At 42.3% G+C, this 13,593-nt stretch overlaps 1 protein-coding gene across 7 annotated transcripts in view; it reads right to left on the bottom strand.

Moving 5' to 3' along the window:
- The window catches only part of lrp8 (low density lipoprotein receptor-related protein 8, apolipoprotein e receptor), a 167,087-nt gene that overhangs the window by 26,437 nt on the left and 127,057 nt on the right, over nucleotides 1–13,593 (bottom strand). For all 7 annotated transcript variants that reach the window (XM_069153122.1, XM_069153125.1, XM_069153127.1 and 4 more), the window contains exons 9-13: nucleotides 12,798–12,923; nucleotides 6,803–6,974; nucleotides 3,524–3,748; nucleotides 2,734–2,852; nucleotides 981–1,120 (exon numbers count right to left, since the gene is read on the bottom strand). In XM_069153122.1, coding sequence (XP_069009223.1) covers nucleotides 981–1,120; nucleotides 2,734–2,852; nucleotides 3,524–3,748; nucleotides 6,803–6,974; nucleotides 12,798–12,923 — 782 coding nt within the window. The remainder of the gene's footprint in view (nucleotides 1–980; nucleotides 1,121–2,733; nucleotides 2,853–3,523; nucleotides 3,749–6,802; nucleotides 6,975–12,797; nucleotides 12,924–13,593) is intronic.

Genomic DNA, 13,593 nt, shown 5'->3' with positions numbered 1-13,593 from the left:
CAGGATGATTTTTCTCTCAGTTTCTTTTAAATGATTTAGTTTAGCTGTATTTAAGCGAGCTGGTTTGAAATGAATTTCAATCATTTGTTTGATTTTTTTCTTGAATTAAGATTATGGTTACATATTTATAAGGCAAAACCCTAGTGGTATAAGAGCTGCAATCACAAAGTTCAGAAACGTCCTGTTGTGCACGAACACAGCGCAGCAAAGTAATGCACATGGACCAGGGGGAAGCAGTGAACTCTGACTGAGTATTCTAAGTTACGTTGCTTGATCAATATCAGCACCTAAGTTATACATGTTTTTGTGACCAGTGGTACGTGCACATTTGCGATTTCACCATAGACCTGAAACTTGAGCAGAGAGCGCACAACAAATTTTGTGTCAAATTTTTGGGCAACAGAAAGAACCCAAAGGGAACCAATCCAGGTGATTAGGGAGCAATGATTATGTTGTAGCAGGTGACATTATCCCACAATTCAGCTTGTTTGTACCGAATGTTTTCCCTCAGACACCTCAGAACATCGCTGTAGAGCTCAATGTTGACATTCTGACCACATTGGACAAATTCACAGTGCACAACCCTGCGAATGTGAAAAAAAAAAACCCACTTGGCTGCACTACTGACCTGACCTGCATTTTTCGATCTTGGACAGTGACATTCAGCCCCTCTGAAACACCAGTGTCACTCAAAGCACCTCATTATGTCATTGCTGTAGGCTTTCTGAAGCATTTCAAATGTCTCTTTTACCAGTTTCCCGAGGATGACACAAAATTTGACATGTGCTCTATGCTCAAGTTTCAGGTCAATGGTGAAATCGTTGTTCACGTACCAGTGAGTGGTCACGTAAACGTCTGTAACACAGGTGCCTGAAGGTAAAGGTATGTTGCTGCTTGTAATAACACACCAGACCAAAGCTTGGCAATATCATTGGCTGGACTGACTCCTTGAGAGTTTTAATCTCAACTCTTTCCTGTACCTCAAAGACTGTGAGGGCAAAGGGATGTCCCAGGTGGTGATGGGAGGACAGCAGCACTTTGCGGTTGTCTCCATTCAGATCCACACTGGACAGCAGGTGCAGCTTGGAGTCCACCCAGTAGAGACGTCTGTTGGACAAGTCTGAGAAGATGTCAGGGGAAAGAGAGAGAACAAAACCAACGGGGAAAGGAAAAAAGAAGGAGGGAGAGGGAGGTGAATGGAGAGAGAAAGGTCAGTTGCACAGAAAAGGCCTAGGGTGAGAGGTATCTGAATGTAATGGCCCAGCAACTACACCATCAATCTTATTTGACATGACGGCTGAGGCCCTGCTCTGAGAAAACACAGATGTGATTGTAATATTGCCGCTTGACTTCTTTGCAGGGGAAAATATATGTGCCCTTGAGCAAATTCATTAGTCCTGCTGGACCTATTTTAAAGGAACACTTTGATGTTTTACAATTCTATAATCCTCTATGTATCGGCCCCAAGACCATTTACATAAGGCCTGCAACATTTCTGTGTCCTTGCTATAAGGCGCAAAGTGACGTTGTGGTTTACTTGAAAGTTTACAGAATGCAGTGAATTTGACAGCAAAGGATATAATCCTAAGGTGACTTTCCTTTTACTCGCTTCTAACATTACACTTACAAATTAAGCAGTGTAAGCACAGAGTGTGCATGAATAAGGAATTGTATATGTTTTCTAATGTATCTTTTTTTAACCAACCTTCCACTTAGTACATTTTTACAAAATAAAAAAAACCCCGAAACCTAAAAAACAAATAGGAGAATATTAACATTAACTTAGCGTCTCAATTCGATAAAAAGAAAAACCTCCTCTTTTATGGTTAACTCATCTGCATTTGCCAACCAGTTCAACCATTAACCATCAATTGAAGTGAACAAATCTTAGCTGAAAAAAAAGTGTTTTCTTGGCCAGCAGTGGCTAAATTAGATTTTTTTTTGCTCAAAAAAACAGACAACTTTTTAAATTGGGAAAATAATGGAAATCTAAAAAAATATCAGTAAAAGCAGGTCAGAAGGGTTAAACCGAAAAAGGAACAGCATTACCATTGTAATAGCAAATAGAAACAGAGAAACCACATTTTGGTTTTGAATTTTCATTCATGTCATCTGACTCAGTCAGTCACCTACTCCGTATGAAATCAATGACCAAGGGAAAATAATTCACCCCTTCTCCCACAGCAACTTAGGCCTACTCCATCATTCGCCTTATTCTAAAAAATAATTTGTTTTCATAGAGATGCAGCGACACCTCAATTCCACAGAGTGTGGCAACTGTGTGCTTCCATTTCTCCTCAGGCAAGGGCAGCTGAGAGAAATTACTTGGTGCTGAGGAGGGAGTTGAAGGGGATGATGGGAGGCATCGACAGCACAGAGCGTCTGGTTTATTAATTCGGAGGCCCATACTTGCTGCTTTGATTGATGAGAGCCAGACACAAACTGAGCTATAACAATACGAGCTACTTGGGTTGCACCCCTAGACTATTTTCTTGTCTCTCAACTCTTGCTGTTTCTCTCTCTTTGTTTCCTTCCATCTATCTATCTATCTCTGTTGTCCTCTGGTTCTTTGTATTAAATTTGCTCCGGCCACCCTTTTCTTTCTCCCTGAAAGCATTTTTACATTAGAACTACTTTCAGAGCTGATGGATTTTTCTGCCTGTGTATCATCTTGTAATTTTCTCTGCCTTCTTCTTTGAGCCTTGCATGTTCAAAATGGCATGTTTTCTTTACCTAGAGTGATTCCATTGGGCCACTCGATGTGTTCAGACACCAGAACTTGTCGGTCCACTCCATTCATCCCAGCCTTCTCGATCTTGGCCTGACTTCCCCAGTCTGACCAGTACATGAACCTGTGGAAAGATACACCGACAAGTTAAATAACCAACAACCAATTATGTGTCAAACATTAAAGTCCTTTCCCAGGAGCAGCGAATATGACTGAAAGTACAACAGAAGAAGTATCTGAGTGAGTCCACTGTCGTCTCTCGTGCAATGTTTCCATCTGTCTATGGTTCCATATCATTTTCTCTTAAAAATGATAAAGTTTTACTCGTGAAACAGGCCTAAAGGAAAGTAGACACTGCAAAACAGCAGGTACCAGAAACTTGGACCACTTCTGAGTGTGTGTGTGTGTGTGTGTGTGTGTGTGTGTGTGTGTGTGTCCGTGAGAAGCCCGGCTTCATTTGCATGTATTTCATGCTATTCTAGTTTTATAGCACAGTGGAAAGAGTCCTTTGGGGAAACTCAATACACCCGAGACAAAGAGGAGAAAAAGGTAGAATGAGATTACAAAAAGTCATAATCGTACCTCCGCATAATTGTTAAACTGCTTAATCTAAAAGACGGATCCGGCACTACAAATAGAGTTGCTATGGTGTCGTAAAATGTTTTAGGCCAACTTCTAGACCAAATGTCTGTTCTCTATAATAACACCCTCCTCACTGCCTTTTCACTTAACTCCTTTGCCATCTTCTCATTCTTTGCCCATTACTCCCTCCACCTTCAAACTTCCCCGACTCACCCTCGATGTGGATCCACTGCGATGGCCCGCGGCTCGCTCAGCTCAGTGGTTATCAGCACTTTTCTCTTTCTGCCGTCACCCGTGGCGACAGAGATGCTCTTGTTGCCTGAGTCGGTCCAGTAGATGTTCTTGTGGACCCAGTCGACAGCCAGGCCCTCGGGGGAGTGGAGCGAGTCGATGAGAGTCACCTGCTCCGATGAGTCACTGGCCTTGTTGATGTAAGCACTGGTGGATGGTAGAGAAGAAAAGCAATCTGGATAAAATAAAATATCAAATAAATTTGGAAAGGCAGAAGACGACGGATCTGTTACTTTTGATTCTGGCTTCTTTTTCTTGTGAAGAGAGGTTTGAGAGTGTACGTTGTGTGCCTTAGTATTCGGTGGGGAACCGGTATTTTCTATTTGGGTGTGTGGGACACCCAAACGTGACACCTCTGTAACAACCTCAGCCCTCCCACCGAGCAGCATCTCCCAGGGAGAATGAGTCTGTCTTTATCTATCAGCAGCACACAAAACAACTCGCCTCTTGCTTTGTTTTTGTCACTCTGCCCCGCCTCTCTTGTATTTTATTTTATTTTTTCTCTTTTCTACTCGCTCCTCTGTCCACGTTCCTGTTTTTCCCTTCCCTTCCTCCCTCAGCTGCTTTACCACTGACACACGTTGAGACATTATCGTCTTCACTTCGTGGGGGCTATGAAACAAGACAATACAAATCACCCTTGTTAAAAGGTTGAGAAAAGCAATGTCCCAATTTACATCCTGCCGTCACGTTAGCACGGTGCACAGGAGTGGAGAGGAGAAGTAGGAATGGGAGGAGCGCGAGGACGCTGGCGAGGTAGCTGAAGCGTGCGGGTAAGGTGGAGATGGATGAGACTGGGACTTGGAAGCAGATTGTGTTGTTAATTGACTGTGTTGCTGTTTGCCAGAGCAGACGTCTTCATCTTAGTGGGAGGGGTCGGTGGTGGTGTTACCGTGGTGGATAATCCGAGGCTTCTCTTGTTTGAAACACAGATGCAACACCTGTCTCTCCCTCAGGGTCAAATTGAAATGAGGGACGGAGACGAAGTCCTTCATGTTATTGATGCAACTCTTTATTTAGGAACTGAATTGTGGATATGAAAACTCCGAGACAAAAATGATATTTTACACAAAAATGACAGCTTTTTCCCCGTGTTACATCTTCTATTCTATTTCACTGTTTGTCAAAAGTAAACAATATGATACTTTTTTCTTATCCTATACTGACGCAGTACGCGCAAATATATTAATGTAATTACTCTGATATTTAACTTTACTAATATGTACTCGTACAGGCTATTGGTAGGCTTCACTATGTCCTTATTTTTAGTTAAAAATCTTCCTTGAAACTGGGATGAACCGTTTGGAGGGGAGAGGCTACAGGCTGCAGTGAAGAATGAGACAGAGACAGATGAGTCCAAGACCAGTGAGCAGATTGCATCTTTAATTGGCCGTACTATTGTTTGCAACAGACATCTCCATCATGGGGAGAAGTTAACAAGTCGTCGACCCGTAGCATGCTAATCACTAGGAATTAGCCTGGAAAACCACATTATCGTGGTGAGAGCAAATCAGGCGTACGCACTTTAAAAAATGCACCTTATCAGAGGAAGAGCTTCTTCGCTGGAGAGTAGGATGCCGGAGTAGGAGGTGTGATCAGTCATGTCATTAGGATTAAACAGAGCAAAGAAACAACAAGTTGCAAGAAGCAGTTAATATTGTGACAAAGTTTAAAGGAGTATGTTGGTTTGGGAGGTTTTTTTTTTTTGTGTTGCTATTTTTCATCTGTGTAACTTGGTAGCTCCTGAGTTTAAAGCAGGAGACTCCAACGCCACAAGTATTTTGTTACCCGATTCCTAGTAGCTCACTGAAGCTACGAACAATACGCAGTGCTTTACATACATATATTGACAGCCGTATAGTATATTTAGCGATCCATTTCAGCATTTTTTTGTATTTATTTATGTCCCCTTGCTCTGCTTCAACTGTGTCTGCTTCACTGTGTCAGGGCAGCAGAGGTCAGTGAAAACACACAGAGGTCAGAGGAAAGAAACTGCGACCTGCAACGCGCCTGCAAAACGCAGCAGAGACTCTCACACTGAGCTGAAAAGAAACAGGTCCTCATAAATTAAGGTAAATAACATCAATACAATATACTAAACCAACCAAGTAGACTCTGATTGGTCAGTTGTCTCTCTAAGAGCCAGCATAACTAGCTAAGTAAATGTTAGTGGAATGAAATGTGGATGGAGATTTAAATATCTGCACACAGACATGAAGAATTGTATATAGAGTACACCCCACCTACCTGTACAGCTGCACTTGTTGCAAGCCATTTAAAGAAAATGTGTGTGCTTGTGTACATAGAGTTCATGATGAAAAATGACTTCATTCGTCCTTACTCTGTCACAAGCCCCCGAGCGTATCACCAAGTTTTTGTGGGAAAATGTGTACGCGTGTGCGTGTGTATGCAGATGAGTAATGGCGGTGATTATTGAGGCAGTGAAATTAAGAGAGCATATGGCTCAGCTGAGATGATAGAAAGCCCCTCCCACAACCTGCCAGCTATCAGGGTGACACCAACACACACACACACACACACACACACACACACACACACACACACACACACACACACACACACACACACACACACACGCGCGCACGCGTACCAAGCAATGATATACCTACAGTACATGTAATCGCGTGCGAAAATGTGTGCGCACCCTCAGACATGTGTGTGAAGGACAAACAGCTCCACCTTTAACCGTCAGACAGATGACACAGCCCTCCAGGTGTGTCTGCCGTGCTACCAGAAGGTGTGACATGCTGAAGCAGACAAGATGGATGGATAGCGGAGAGAGATGATGACAGGCTGGCTGAATGATGAGCAAAGAGAGTTATCCAAACTTCGAGGGTCCTGGCTCTGCACAGCGCCGTTCCTGGGTTTATACGGGCTTCATTAACCTTTCTGATACTCCTTGCAAACACACCATTTATACTGATGATGAACTCTGAGTGTAAATACCACTGGAATATATTCGTTTCCACCTTTACATTGTATATTACAACATAATCCAGTGGATTAGTGATGCAGCACAGGGTTATCAGCCAAGTTATATTCCTCACCTTTCTGCAGCCTTGGGCGACTTCTCAAGGTTGTTTGTGTGCTCAGAAAATATGCAGCCGAGAGGTACATCTGATTTGTCACTGTGTGGGAGTGTGTGTGTGTGTGTGTGTGTGTGTGTGTGTGTGTGTGTACCTGTATATTTTACGATGATATAGATCACACCAGAACATCTTGTTGGTGGACACATCCACATCCAGGGCCACGGCGTTCTTCAGTGTGGGAACCACCTGCGTGTATTCACTCTTCAGCAGGTCGATGCGGCGGATTTCGTGACGGTTGGTGAACATCAGGTACGGACTCTTTCCTGATGGAGAGGGAAAGACATTCACGTCACGATCACGTGCGAGCCGAAGAACGTTTCCTGCCGTTTACTTCCTGCTTGACAGTGACAAGAATGGACAGAGAGGTCACAAAGGTCAGGAGGCAGGAGGAGACCCTGAAGGCCCCTTAACTTGCTGATGTGACCCCAAAAAGAAAGCATTTATCGTTCTCAGTCCACCGTTTACTAGACATGGGTCATCTGTACTAGTTTACATGTAACAAGGAACATTTGCTAATCTTGCCACTGAATAACACATCCTGAACCTGTACATAAAAGCTGAATTCGCATATGTGGAATTTTTCTCACGTGAACTTCATGCTGAGGCTGAGATAGACGAGGTCACAGTGACATTTTATCTGCTTTGTTCACTGGCAGTAGGAAACAGTTTGATGTCATTTCATTGCAGTCATGTGTTACCAAGTGAACAAGATCTTGAAATTGTCAGAGTGTTGACTAGATATATAAAATAATATATTTGTCCTTCTACATATGAGTATTATTGAACACACACACACATTCCTACTGTTAAAGAGTGATGCTGACATGTCAATGAAACATTGACAAAGCAATTCCCACTCCCATTGGAGCTATTATTCAGTAAATTTGAATCATGTAAATAAACCATTGAGTAACCAATGTGCAACTATTTCAGGTTGGACATACTATACATCTATTTACCGTATACATTATACATTATTATTATGCGTATTATCAAAATACTAATCGGTGTGCTCTAGTCTTTCCCTATGACTTGTTTTTTACCAGCTCAACCTAAATACTGTAGTCAACAAATATACAATAGGTAGTGTTGAATGTTGATTTTTATTCCCATAAGGGAACATAACCAAAGATAACTGAGGCCTTGTTTTGCATTTGTACTATTCAAGTCCTTAAAGCATGTGTTTTTGATGATGTGAGCATAAATAAATCATCCAACCAAAGCTTTTAAAATGAAAACGCATTAGGCACAACATTATGTTATCTACTTAATTGTTCACACAATTATGCACTGCCGGGAAGTAACACATGCAGGATGCGATTTGGCCCGAATGGAAAGCAAAGCAGACTTACAAAGGACACATCCACTTTAAAGAGCGTTGCTTTTGAATATGCATGCGAGTGTGTGTCCTGCAGCTGGATGAAGTAACAAAGCGCACAGTGCTTGTGGAATAAAGCAGCCCAACAAAACGACCTGACACATTGTTCTATTTTTAGTGCGACAGTGTGTCAAAAGTGTATTTGTGGGTTCTCTTCTTCAGGTGCATACAGTACGTGCTGCTGGCTGGCACATCGGTTACCTGGGGCACATTTATCAGCCGACTGGAGGTGAGCATGAGTCAAGCATTTGAATAACTCTCAGGCAGTTGACAAGGTCAACTTCATTTTCAGTATATACGGATACAAAAAAGGTCTTTTGTGTGCATGCCAGCATATGGTGGAGACACCAAGATGGCCAAAAGAGGCTGCATATACTCTTGACATGTAATTTCACCTTGTATATACACTTCGTATAAATGAATCGTCAACATATCTCATTAAACTGCAGTGCAATAATTCCTCTTTAATTTGGCCTGACAGAACTGGTTCTGTCCTGGATTTCTTTCCCACATACACTCACACGTTTCATTTTCTAGCTACTTTCCTTCATCTTCACTTCTCTCTCCTATCTGTCACGTCACCCCTCACTCCCCACTGTCCAGCAAAGCAGAAATGCCACATAAAGCCTTTAAACACGAGACAAAGTTGAGGCAACAGTCAAGCTCACACGCACAAACTCGTACTTTTTACTCAGAGCCAAACACGCTTCGATAGGTTTCCTCAGCCCGCGGTTTACTATGGGCTACTGCACAGGGAGAAAATATTAAATTTCTACTACTGTTTGGATACAATCGTTTTCCTCTCACTACTGGGTCTGTAACCATCAATTTCACCTGCTGAGAGACAGAGAGGGAGAAAGAAAGAGATAAAGGAACAGAGCATGGAAGAGACAGGCACAAGCAAATATGATGGATGCAGGTACAGTCATGGAGAAATGAAGAGTAAAAGGATGTAATTATGGGAGGAAGAAAGAAGGAAAAGACATCAACAGATCAAGTGACAGCAGGGGAGAGGAAGTCAGTTGGGAAGAGTGAGAGGAGGAGACAGACAGACAGACAGGATGAGAAAATAAGAAATAGTAATAACATTTTGAAGCATGTATAAAAAGGACAGAGAAAAATCTAACTTCTCTTGCATTAATTCCCCTGACTCACTTTTTCGAGACAACATCCCTTATCCCTCATCACGGTTGTTGCAGTAATATGTCCATCTCAAGGCAAAAAAAAAATAAAGAAGAAGCTGAGTCACTGTTTTGTTCAGGCCGCAGCACTAGAGAAGTCATCAAAAAGTGCAATATTATCTCTGCTTCATAGATCCCAGTCAGCTATCTTAACAAGAGCCCGGTCCCCTAGACATATTTTAATCTGTACTGCCAGTTCAGGGCTGCTCTGCCCTGTAAGCCAATTAAGATAACGCTATGAAATGATAAATAGGGGCTGGGGAATGCCGTTAGGTACTGCGGAAGCATTGATTTGACTCGCACCAAAGCAGATGTTTATGCTGTGGGATTTGCAAAGTAAGAAGAGGAAAAAAAAAAATCCAACATGAAGACAGATGGAAAGGTCAGAAATAATGGTGAAGAATTTTGCAGGTTGATAGGTATGTTTGGTTGCAGCCAGTCTGAATGGACCCGCAGTTGGAGGAGGTTAATAGGATGATGTCGTGTCTGGAAGAAGACACGCATGCCTTGGTCAGCCGCGCTTGTTAAGACTGTTCTATACGTATAATGATGTATAGATGCAGCAGCAGAAAGAACAAAAAAAAAAAGAACTTCCTGTCAACAACTCGTGTCAAAAGTCATCCAACTCTGGCCAACATTCCTCACGACAAAGCAAGTTATATAACTCTTCATTATTTCTGTGCTGAAAGGGCAAAGTCTCCATTTTCTTTTTCTAATACCAGTGAAAAACATTTATTTTTCTGTGCATTCAGTTGTGACCATTAAAAGGTTTAAGAAATCATTGAAAGTATAAACAACAGCATATAAATGACACAAATAGATTATCATTACCAATACTCCTGTCCACATATAGAATGCAGTGTCATCGGCTGGTCTATTAAAAGCTGAAAACTGCAAGAGAAACTTCTGAGATGAGTTTTGACAACATTTTGGATCCCATGGCAAAATCTTTTGACAATGGGGAAAATCTGACCATTGCCTTAAACGCATTTTGAAAAGTGTGCGCTCAAACTGTCACGCATGACACAAACTGCTCTGGGCACTGTGGTTTGATCTGCAGTTCACTGTATTTGAGAGCAAGAGAGAGGACAAGGAACAAAAAGCAAAAGAAAAGAAAGCAACACTTTGGTCCAGAGGCAGTTTGTACGTTTTCTCTGCATCGTTGTGACACCAGGTCCTGCTTTTATCAGCCAGTTAGTGGGTGTACCTGTAACGTGTTCCCGCTGCTCTGTCACACTCTTCTGGTCCCTATTAGTACTCCTATCTGTAATAGCTTTGTTTTACTGTCTTTAGAAACAGACAAAAAACTGTGCTATTGAATATGAAGTGAATTTTGCTCATTCATTTTTGCACCAGCTACAATTCATTTATGAACTAAACTGGTGAAGAAATACAACTAATACTGCAGTCAGGGTGGCTTGGTCGTCTTCAGACGACTTAATGGACACTGCCTTGTGCTAATACAAACACCAGCTTAGAAGAAAGAATGCATTATGTCTCCAACTTGGGACTTTATTTTTAATTAGCATTGCGAGCGTAACAGTTGCACATTACTCTGAAATTAATCTGCAGAGCCAGGAACTACGAGCAAGGATTAGAATATAATGCACTTACTTTACATTGGAGAACACACAAAGGAGAGCTCTCACTCAGCCTTCAACAACCTTTTTCAGAAATTATCTACATAGGCTCGATTCACAACGGCATGTGGCATTATGTCTAACTCGAGGATGATTTTAAGGATGACAGCCAGGCATTTGGCAGCCTGAACTTCAATATGCGCCGACGTTATTGGCACTTGGCACGTGTCACATCTCATCACAGAAATGCAACATTCCTCCTGACCAGTCAGTCACCGGGGAATCGCATCTGTGCGCTCCTCAAAATAACTACACGTGCGTCCGTGTGAGCAGAATCGAAAGTGTATATGTGGGCTGATTTCTGTGGGCGAGCATGTCTGTGAGATCGGGTGCACATGTGTGTGTCTCTAGGAATGAATTCACAGGCAAATGCAGCTTCATTAAATCCACATTACCTCAGCTTCACGAAGCAGGCACATCTATCTATTTATGGTCCTATAACCATTTGTTCTTCTGAGTAAACTCACTTTGAACATTAATCATAATCCTGTCACATTTCACTCTCTTCCCCTTTCTGTCTCCTTTGACGCGCTATAACATGTGCCACAATGAACAGTTCGGATGACTCTCTGCACTGTGTAAATGAGCAGAGACATATTCATACCATGAATCTGTCCATCCATCTGTCGCTTTTATTCCTGCCTTTATCCTCCCCTCTAATAAATGACCCGGCCTCTGACAAGGCCAGTTTGTTCTGCCCTAAGAGTAATAACGATTCACACAGAGCGACGGAAAGCAATCAGCTGTGTTTTTTATGCCACTTAGCTGAGGAGTGAGGGTCTGTTTTCTGCTTTAAGCTCTCTCATTACCACACCAGTTCACCCTATAATGACTTAATCTGAGACCATAATTACCAATAACACTCTTTTCTCTCTCTTTTGCGGCTGAAAAGTTCATTTGCTGTGTAAGTCAATCAGTTAAATGTTCCATACTGAATGTATGTCCACAATTTAACGCTGCCAGAACATGTAAATAAACCGATGATATTGCACTGATTCGAGGTTCTAATACCGTGTTGGTCTCCGTTGGCAGGTAACCATCTATTCTTTTAAGTGGAAAAGGTGCACTATTGTGCATTTTAGACAGCTCTGCACTGTTAGATGTAAAATATACATCACCGTTATCTGCAGGTGCTTAAACAGGTGTTAACAACAGCATCGTTGTCGGTAAAGCCAGCTGTAAAGGACTGAGAAATGGGGCGACTGATTAAAAAGCCCCTACATTCTCCTGGAGCCCTTCAAAAGACAGTCTTACTAACAAGCTACAGTACAGTTGCATCTTCACTACGGGATTAAAGAAGGAACATTTTTCAATAACAATATCGCCTTGGGCAGCTAAGAGGACAATATTTTATTTTCATTCATACCACTGCTCAGAGTGTTTGTCCTGGCCAATAAGGGGTACAGACCCCGTCCGTGTCCTATAGTGAGCAAGCAGGCACCCTCCCCACACAACATCCTTCTCTTGATACTCCAGGGAGAGCGGAGGCGGCTGGCAGCAAACTTTTCATTAGTGAGGACTGCAGAAAAAGATGGCAAATATTTATCTTTGCACAGATTGCTGCGCAGGACCTGCATACAAAGCGAGCGTCTCCTTTCACAGAGTCCCACTGTGGGAAAATAGAGTGGGATGTGACTTAGTAGTTACGGGTGCCGGAATAGAAGAGTAATTTCAGTGCGTGCAAGAGTGGCTCTCGATGTATGATTCCTTTTCAGGCACACATGTGGCCGTGACTGCATTTTGGCGAGAACATCCATCTATGACAGTGTGCGTCTTTACCTGCATGAATGTATGTGTGTATGTGTGTGTGTGTGTGTGTGTGTGTGTGTGTGTGTGTGTGTGTGTGTGTGTGTGTGTGTGTGTGTGTGTGTGTGATAAATGGCTTACCCACGGCTTTGCAGGTCTTGGAGGCAGGGTCCATCTCGTAGCCTTCGTAGCACTCACACTTATAATCGCCTTTGTAGTTGATGCAGATCTGACTGCAGGCATCTGGGTTCTCACATTCATCGATGTCTATAGAAACATGACACAAAGTTGAAAAGATCAAAACAACAGAGCCACAGAGAATAGAGACTCACACGAAGTCCTTTTTGTTTGAAGAGCGAGAAATAACATAAGTATATTTTCTGTTTCTAGCATGTCAAAAATCTTTCTCCAGAGAATGTTGAGTTCACCATATAGAAATATTGACCGTGCTTGGTTGGCGTATGTAATCATCTGAAGACAAACGAAAGACAAACATTATATCAATTTAGCATGTCTATGAGTAAAAATGTCAAATCTGAAATTTCTGTTGAAAAATTAAAACGTGTTTTTTTTGGAGAATTTACCAGCAGGTGTTTCTATGCCTGCTTACTGAGAGTAGGTGAAAAAAAGGACTAATCCAGAAAAAATGATTTCTGCTTCTGACTTCAGAATGTCCAAACGTGATAAATAAGGTACAATATGCTAACACGACTTGTTTGGAGTTGTTGGAGGAGGCGGTTTTCACCAGAGTTCTGCTCCCATTTCGTTGTGCTAAGCTGGGCTATACCACAGACTGTATATTAAATGCACACATAACCTCTTTGAACTTCACTCAAAGGATTTCTGAAAAGCGGTTTTGAAGCTCAGGTTCTCGTGGTTCTAGGTTCTTGAGGCAGCTCGCCAACTATGACAGCACCCACCTGTCACTCAAAGCAGC

Source organism: Embiotoca jacksoni, unplaced genomic scaffold, assembly GCF_022577435.1.
Source record: "Embiotoca jacksoni isolate LCO1_2020_lvr unplaced genomic scaffold, fEmbJac1.0.p SCAF_19, whole genome shotgun sequence".
In the NCBI taxonomy this organism is placed as follows: Eukaryota; Metazoa; Chordata; class Actinopteri; family Embiotocidae; genus Embiotoca; species Embiotoca jacksoni.
Note: the sequence above shows the minus strand (reverse complement) of the source record. Positions and strands in the feature narration are given on the sequence as shown.